The 8566-nt window shown below is 39.3% G+C and overlaps 1 protein-coding gene across 1 annotated transcript; it reads left to right on the top strand.

The window, feature by feature from the left end:
• The first annotated feature begins 3149 nt into the window (after positions 1–3149).
• LOC108365913 (putative serine protease K12H4.7) lies at positions 3150–6262 on the top strand. The gene is made up of 6 exons (XM_017620131.1): positions 3150–3410; positions 3477–3658; positions 3723–3958; positions 4036–4267; positions 4327–4490; positions 5826–6262. Exons 1-6 carry the CDS (start codon positions 3150–3152, stop codon positions 6224–6226), a joined length of 1476 nt encoding a protein of 491 aa, XP_017475620.1. The 3' UTR covers positions 6227–6262.
• The last annotated feature ends 2304 nt before the right edge of the window (positions 6263–8566 follow it).

The raw sequence follows: 8566 nt of genomic DNA, 5'->3' as shown, positions 1-8566 counted from the left end.
CGCACCAGGGTGGGAAATAGAGTCAATTGACCTTATTTCCATTGACCTTGTTACCTGTCACCGCTGCAGTGTATCTGGGGAAGGTTGGAAAGGCGCCAAGCTCGAAGCACTGGACAGTCCGCGTGCCTGTGTCTGGAACCCATTCAATCCTTCCGCGTTCGAGGAGATTAAGGAAATTATCCGCTACTGCAATCCGCACTTACCTACGCATCGCAGAAAGGTTGTCAATTTGGATAGATGCGAGGAACGGTATCACTAAACCCAAATGCGGAGTCCCTCTGCCAATCGGTGAGTGTCACGCAGTCATAACCTATGGCATCGAAAAGGTTGTCAATCTGATGACAGAGATTATCCTATTTGTGGAAGTTCTGTTCGGAGAGCAGGCCGTGGCGGCGGTAGCCTCCATGAGTATACATTAGTGGTAAGGCTGCCGCAGTCTGTTTTGCTAGGCATGAATCGAAGGTTGAAGAGGCGTGTTGTGTCAGAAACTCTCTGTTAATTTCAAATTTAGATTTCCGAAATTTTACAGCTTGTTTTAAGCAGAGGTGGCAGCTATGTATAAAATAGATAATCAACTGGCCATATAGCAGTGTAATAATGATTAAAACGGAAAATATACTCTGGCACCCAGCCGACAATCGGGAGTGTAGGATTGCTTTTGGTGCAATCGAAACTGGTCGGCATTGGTCGAGTGGCAATGCAGAAAACAGCAAACTCTGGATACTGTTGTACGTTAAACTCCTACTTATGCAGGTTATGCAGGATATACCCCGATGCACCCAGTGTATGAAGAAGAATCGCCAGGTGACACATATCCACTCAATCCAACTAAACTAATACCCTTCTCCCTCTGGTCCGACCCCATCGAAACCGAACATTTCCCTGGACTACGGTTAGGTGATCTTGACGACAACGATCGATTCTAGAGAGGACTAATTAGCCGTTACAATAGCAAAAACAAAACTGTTAGGCTGATGAAATAGCTAGGTACGGTCATCTCCTCTATAAGGGAAGTTATAGGCCACCAGCAGACTGCTACTGGACAGTAAGAGCTGGGCGAAGAAAGTGACATGAAAAGATGCTAAGCCTTTCTGGCCGATAGTCGACTGCCTATCTGCGGGCGGTCAAAGAAACTTTTTCAGCCGACTAAGTGTCAAATCTCGGTTCTGGTAAGAGTTCTGATCGATAACTTTCCATTAGGAGCCCATTCGATATGACTTAAAATCATTTCAGGTTCCTATTGTGTAGCTCGCTAAAGGATTACGAGGTGGAATCATGTTCGCTTTTCTGATCTGGCAACGAATTGGCGGACAAGCTGGGCTGGTGGATTTTTCCTGAGTATTTCAAAAGTGTTCCGCTAAACTATATTAAGGGCCAGATATTTTATCGCTAGCTTAATACGACTAATCACTGGTGTCAGGGCATTCAAACCTGCAGGGTCTGCAGAAGTTTGTAGACAAAGCACTTGTCGTCAATTACTACTGGACCACAAAGTCACAGCTGTAACTCTCTTCTGGTTAAGATGCATAAATAGAAGACAGTTCCACGGAAAAAGAACTGGAGAGGAAGGGAGCCAACCTGTCTGATGTCAGCTCCTCTTGCCCCGCTATATACCTGCAAACGATGGCTTAAGTCAAGCTTTGAAGAGATATGCTAGTAGAATGAGCCTGCCGCAAAAATATACTGAACTGCAGCTGGGGCTTATCAGCTCACTCTCTCACTGGATGTTCATGGCAATCGTTAGGCCAATACTGTTCCCTGGGGTATTGGTTTGATGGACAGAAAGTGTAAATAGGCTATCCAAGATCGGCATGATAGAAGTACTTTGGGCTACACCAACGACGGAAGCGCTTCACACCTTATTGCATCTCTTGCCGGCGGACCTATCGGTCAAGAATATAGCGTTCCGCCAGGCTTAATGCTACGAGAAAGCTTGTGTGCAGGTTCTAAGGACCCAGTAGTATAGCCCCGGATGGATTGTCTAAGTACATGATCCCGGATTTGAACTTTGGGACGCATTTCGAAGCCGATATATAGGTCGAAGAGCTGAGGTGTGAGGGCATGCGTAGATCTGACTCGGCGGAGGCACACAAACGGGTAGAATATTGACAACGGCATGAGCGGGGCAGTCATCTGCACTAAGCTCGATCTTAATAAATCTTATAAGCTGCCGGAGCATTGCAACATTTTCCAGGCAGAAGAACTGACCATAAAGAGAGCGGCGGAGCAGCAACCTAACCAATAAAGGGGCCAATGTCTATGTCTGAGGTGTGTGCAATTGATGCCACTGTGTGCGTGCGAACAAGTCGTGCAGTTAAATAAAGCTTTCGCTGCCTTCTCAAGCAGAGCGTGTATGTATACGCGAAGTCACCCGCCGGGCGGACGCCGCCCAGGGCTGCTCTATATCGACTGCCACTTTCTCAAGAAGTGTTGTGGAGTGCAGGGCAGTTTAGATTTGCTATACAAGGGCACAGACGTACATTTGTACGGGATTCCGTGGCACACAGCTGTAATGGACAACGAGAAGGCAGAGCCTTGCCAAAGAAGTTGCACTGTCAGAAAGTACGCTGATGGAGGAAGAGCTGATTTCCCTTCCAGCGATTAAACGGGAGATCGACCTTTGCATAATCCGAGAGGCGTAAGTGGCAAAGCGCCTAGGATTATGTGGACAGCGTGTAATATCAAGCTTACGAAGATTCTAACCGGGCATTGTCTGTTGGCAGATACTGCTTGACCTTGAAGAAAGATGTAAAACATATCTATCCTATGGTTACTTTATTGTTTTAGATTATCCATAACACAAATCCTCAACGGCAATACTATAAGAATATTATGTATGGTCGGCAGAGTACTGAACTCTCTTGTTCAATGTTTAACGCGCAAGGATATTGCAATAACCAAACAACAACAAAAATATTCGAATGATTATCGTACGGAAACTAGTAAGGCCGATAGCTACACTAAATATTAACTAATCATAATCAACTTGGTAATAAATGCTGTATATCTTAATCAGCGAAATCTAATCAATAAAGCGTGAGTAATAAAGTTAGAGAAAAACCATCTGACATAAGTGGGCACTGAAGTAGATACATACATATGTTTGCATTTATAGGACTATGAAAATTAGCCAGTGGTCATTTGGCAAAATGAAGTCGCTACAACAAGTGCTACTGCTGGTGCTCGCCTTGAGCGTTTCTGCGTCCACGGCTAAAGTGAGTTTGGAGAAGTTGAGTGCGAAATTCTTTGATGCCACCACCTCCGAAGGCAATTTCTTTGTGCAAACTTTGAACTATTTGAATCGCGAGCCGCCCATTGAGCAGGCGAGCAGTCGCGCAGAAGTGGTGACCAAGTGGATCGAGCAAAAATTGGATCATTTCGATGAAGAGAACACAGGGACCTATCAAATGGTTGGTAGTGAAAATTATTTCAAAAGTATTGCTGATGTGCGACATTATGCTTTGAAAATTTTATAGCGTTACATGGAGAACGATGAATACTTCACGGAGGGTGGACCGATGTTCATTTACTTGGGTGGCGAGTGGGCGATATCATCGGGTAGTATTAGTCGCGGTCATTTTGTCGATTTAGCAGCAGAGCACAATGGCATACTCTTCTATACCGAGCATCGTTACTATGGCCAAAGTAAACCAACAAGGTGAGTCACAACTCGGGGATTAAAAGCATTATACATGTTGTATTATATAATCACTTTACTTTAGTGACATCACTGTTGAGAACTTGAAGTATTTGCATGTGAAACAGGCGCTTGCCGATTTAGCGCACTTTATCAGCTTTCAGCGTCAAAATAATACTGCCTTGGCCAATTCAAAGGTCATCATGGCGGGCGGTTCTTACTCAGCGACAATGGTTGTGTGGTTCAAGCACCTCTACCCAGAGCTCCTAGACGGAGGATGGGCTTCAAGTGCGCCGCTCTTAGCTAAAGTGGATTTCAGGGGTAGGATAAAGAGAGAAAAAATTATAATTTGGGGCGCGATTCTTCAATTGCTTTCATTTGTCGATTTTTTTTTTCAGAATACAAAGAGGTAACTGGTCGCGCATTACTCGAATTGAGCGGTCAGCAGTGCTACGATCGTGTACATAATGGCATAGCCGAATTAGAAGCAATGATTCAACAAGGTCGCGCTGCGGAAGTAAAAGCCATGATGAAGATTTGCAATAACTTTGATGAAAATAATGATTTGGATCTGTGGACATTATTTTCTAGTATCTCGAATCTTTTCGCCGGCATCGTACAGTATCAATCGTAAGTTAACGAGAAATACATAAAGTTAGCCAAATAAAAAATTATATATCTTCACACAGCGGCGATGACGTGCCAATTGTCTGCAATTATCTTCTAGCGCAAGAGGATGACGCTACGGCGATCGCGAAATTCTTATTGAACTATATCGGCACCCGCTGCGTGGATCTAACCTATAAGGACACGCTGGCCTACTATCTGGACTCGACTTATGCTTATGGAGCAAGTAAGTAAAATCAAGAGAAAAATTTAGATAAAATAATAAAATTAAATTTAATTAAAGTAAATAACATGAATTATATGAGACATATTTTTTTTTAATATAACGTTAAATTGAGAGTTTGGTCAAATTCAAATTAGTTAAACTGAATTAGATTAAGTTGAACTAAATTAAATTAAACTAAACTNTAAATTTAATTAAAGTAAATAACATGAATTATATGAGACATATTTTTTTTAAATATAACGTTAAATTGAGAGTTTGGTCAAATTCAAATTAGTTAAACTGAATTAGATTAAGTTGAACTAAATTTAATTAAGATAAACCAAGCTAAATTAAATCAAATTAAATCAATTTAAATAAAATTAAATTTAAATAACTTGAACTTAATTAAATTAATATAAAATAAATATATTCAAATGAGTTTAAGCAAATTAAATTACACTAAGGCAAGTTAAACTAAACTCAACGATTTACGTGAGAATGAGTAACGATTAATTCAAACGAGTTAAGGTAAAATAAATTAAAATTAAAGTATATTATAAATTAAATTGCAACAATTAAATGGAATGGAATTAAGTGAAAAAAATTAAATTAAAATTAGTTTAAAAAAATAATTCAAATCAATTAAATAAATTACATCTAATTAAATTAAAGTTAAATAATTCAAATTTCAGTAAATTAAATTACACTAAACTAAATTAAATTAAAAAAAAATTACATTAGTTATAATAAAAGAGGGTTAATTAAATTAAGTTAAAATACATTAAATTAAAATGAGTTAAATCTAAAAATATTATATTATATAAAATTTAATTTGATTTAATGCAATTAAATAATTAATAAAGGAACACATCAGTTTAACTAAATTAAGTTAAATTAAATTAAATACGCCTTAATAAAATTAATCTAAACTAAATTAAATTAAAAATTTGACTTTATTTAACTAATTGAATTTAAGCAATTTAATTAAATTAACCAAATTAAATAAAGTGNTATATTATATAAAATTTAATTTGATTTAATGCAATTAAATAATTAATAAAAGAACACATCAGTTTAAGTAAATTAAGTTAAATTAAATTAAATACGCCTTAATAAAATTAAACTAAACTAAATTAAATTAAAAATTGACTTTGTTTAACTAATTGAATTTAAGCAATTTAATTAAATTAATCAAATTAAATAAAGTTAAATTAAGTTTAATCAATATAATGGAATAAAATCGAATGAAATTAAACACTAAATTAAATTTAGGTATTTAAGTGAAATCAAATAAAAATACATTTTTCCCATTCCTATAATAATTCTCGCTTTCTTCCTCCATTCTATAAACAACAGGCCGCCCCTGGTACTATCAGACCTGCAACGAATATGGTTGGTATGAATCGTCTGCCTCAAGAAATCAACCATTCGGCACCAAATTCCCTGCCCTCCTGTATACTACCTTGTGTCAAGACGTATTCGGTGATGAATACACAAATTCAAATATCAGCGCCAAGGTAGCACAAACCAATGTAGATTTCGGTGGCATGTCGCCGAATGTGGAAAATATTTATCAAACACACGGCTCCCTCGATCCATGGAGTGCTATTGGCCATACAGACGCAGATGGTGCCACAATATTACCATTGGAATCACATTGCTCGGATTTCACTTCAATAAGCAGCTCAGATACCGCCGAGATGCGTGCGTCAAAGGATACACTAGCTAGCTTGGTGCGTGAGTGGTTGGCCGATTAGGAGAAAGGCAAATAAAACGCACAGCACAAAGCATGGTGGAGACAGTCTAATTGGAGTGCATATAGCACATAAATACATACATACTTTTATAAGTACATATATTCCAGTTATTTATGGGATTTATGAGACAATAAAGTCAGTTGATAAGATTAATCGTTGGTCATTTCTGATAGCATATACCATTATAAAATTATTTAGTACCAATGAACTAACGGCATGGAAACTTTTATCGATATATTGTCGAACAGTTTGCTGTCATCCCATATCAAATTAAGCTTGACGGCATTTCTTCGGAAAAACCGACAACCAAAAAGAAAAACTTTAATACATTGCAGAAATTAATTGAGCTGCAGTGGAGCGAAATCTTCTTGTAATTTCTCACGCTTTGCTAGTTAGTAGCATGGCTATTCAATTTTGATAATATGAAAAACGCTTATCACCCTTTTTGCAAAATATCGGTTATTCCAATAAAGTTTTACTTTCTTTGGCATACGGCTCACAGCAATCTCAAAGACTAAGGTTAGTTTAAAGTAAATACTTGCTCAAACAATGCCGCAGTAAGACCATAAGCATCTGGTCCTGCCACTATAAGCGTTAACCTGTATGTTAAAGCGAAAAACGCCGTGTGCAAAGAAAAAAACTTCGCAGGTGGCAGACCTGAGTCCGGGGAAGCTACTGCGGGCTTCTTAAAAAGACCGATTTTAGGTGTTTGGACCGTTGTCTTGCAAAATCTTATCAATTTAAAAGAAAGTGTTGAGACCCTCTAAGCCGATGCGACATTGCGTATCCGGTGTGATATTTAGTATCGCCGCCTGGGTCCCAAGTGTCCTTTTAATATACCCAACTTCATTCCATTTGTGTTACAACATCAAGACGCACACCCAAAATTAGAGGAGAAGTTCGGCCAAACACTATTATATTTATATGGCCCAAAACGCGGAGTTTTAAATTACATTTCGGCTCACATTGCTTTTCAAATACCACTGAAATTCGGTAGAATACAATTTTCGGATAGTTTTCCTTTTTGATAAAGATAAATATATGGAACTATCTTATTTAATTGTGACAGAAGGCAGGAAAATACACGAAGAAAACTAGACTTTCCCATGTTTTAATCTGGTGGACTCCGCGCCAAAAAAAAACTTNTTTTCAAATACCACTGAAATTCGGTAGAATACAATTTTCGGATAGTTTTCCTTTTTGATAAAGAAGAATATATGGAACTATCTTATTTAATTGTGACAGAAGGCAGGAAAATACACGAAGAAAACTAGACTTTCCCATGTTTTAACCTGGTGGACTCCGCGCCAAAAAAAAACTGTTTGATATTTTGAACTATTACATTACATAAAAAAAAAATACTGCAAGATAATGTGTGGTTAGCTTGTGAATATGCACACGACGAGTACAAACCAAAAGAAGGAAGTATTTAGCTAAATAAACAGTGCAGATTTCTTTGAGTTTATTCTGAAATATAAGTTTATCCTGCTAACGTATTAAGAACGTAACTGTGCTTGAGTAAAATGGCTCTCACGAGGCAGCTAAAGTTCGTCGTCGGCTAAACGTAATGTTGGGACTGCGATTAGGACATTTGCATGGCGAGAGTTCATAAAAGAAGTATTTCGTTGAAAATGATGCTAAACCTTTGTAAACGATGTCGATTCCAAATAGTTTTTGGGGAGTGTAAGTGGAGTGACAGTCCTTGGCGAGATATAAATCTGGGCCATTCCGGTTACGTAGACCCAAATGACGTTTGAAGGATTCCAAATGTTGTTGTTGTTGTTGTTGTAGCGGCTACAACAACCCCGCCCAGGACGGTTGGTATCTCAGTCGTTGTCGTCAAGTTTCACTAACGGCAACCCTAGTAAGCGTGCAGCTTCTGTGGGGTTTGTCCACAGGGACAGGGCCGTTAGGGTTGTCGGGTTTTCCGGGCATGCGAAGAGATGTTTCGAGTCATGTGGGGTCTCTCCGCATGCCGGACACTCATTCGACACATCCTCATTCAACCTACTCAGGTAGGATGTTCAACCTGCTGCAGTCCAGCGGTGCAGTGTGCGTGTTTCCCGAGGCAGATGAAGCTCCGTCTCGTCTATGTCCGGGGGTGGTATGCCTAGAACGGCATTCACAGGTCTAGAGTCTACATAACTCGAGACTGAGTCCCTGTGAATGCCGTTCAGGGCCTGTCGGTACGCTGTCGGGTCAATGAAACCTCTGGACTTCGTCCGTCAGTTCCTATAGGTGCCTCCTGACGTGCCTAGGCGAGGGCTCCTCTGCAAGCAGCTGTCTGCTTGGGTGGCCACTTCTGTGCTCCCGATCAGGAACTGCTTGCAGAGCATTATA

The sequence above is a fragment of the Rhagoletis zephyria genome, unplaced genomic scaffold (assembly GCF_001687245.7).
Source record: "Rhagoletis zephyria isolate East Lansing unplaced genomic scaffold, Rhagoletis_zephyria_1.1 Rzeph_scaffold_02055, whole genome shotgun sequence".
In the NCBI taxonomy this organism is placed as follows: Eukaryota; Metazoa; Arthropoda; class Insecta; order Diptera; family Tephritidae; genus Rhagoletis; species Rhagoletis zephyria.
This window is presented reverse-complemented; position numbering and strand designations above follow the sequence as displayed.

Excerpts from the sequence above, each read along its gene's own strand:
- LOC108365913 (XM_017620131.1), top strand. The coding sequence starts at position 3,150 with ATGAAGTCGCTACAACAAGTGCTACTGCTGGTGCTCGCCTTGAGCGTT. Across the intron at positions 3,959-4,035 it reads AGCTAAAGTGGATTTCAGGG|AATACAAAGAGGTAACTGGT; the intron begins GTAGGATAAAGA and ends TTTTTTTTTCAG. Across the intron at positions 4,268-4,326 it reads GGCATCGTACAGTATCAATC|CGGCGATGACGTGCCAATTG; the intron begins GTAAGTTAACGA and ends ATCTTCACACAG.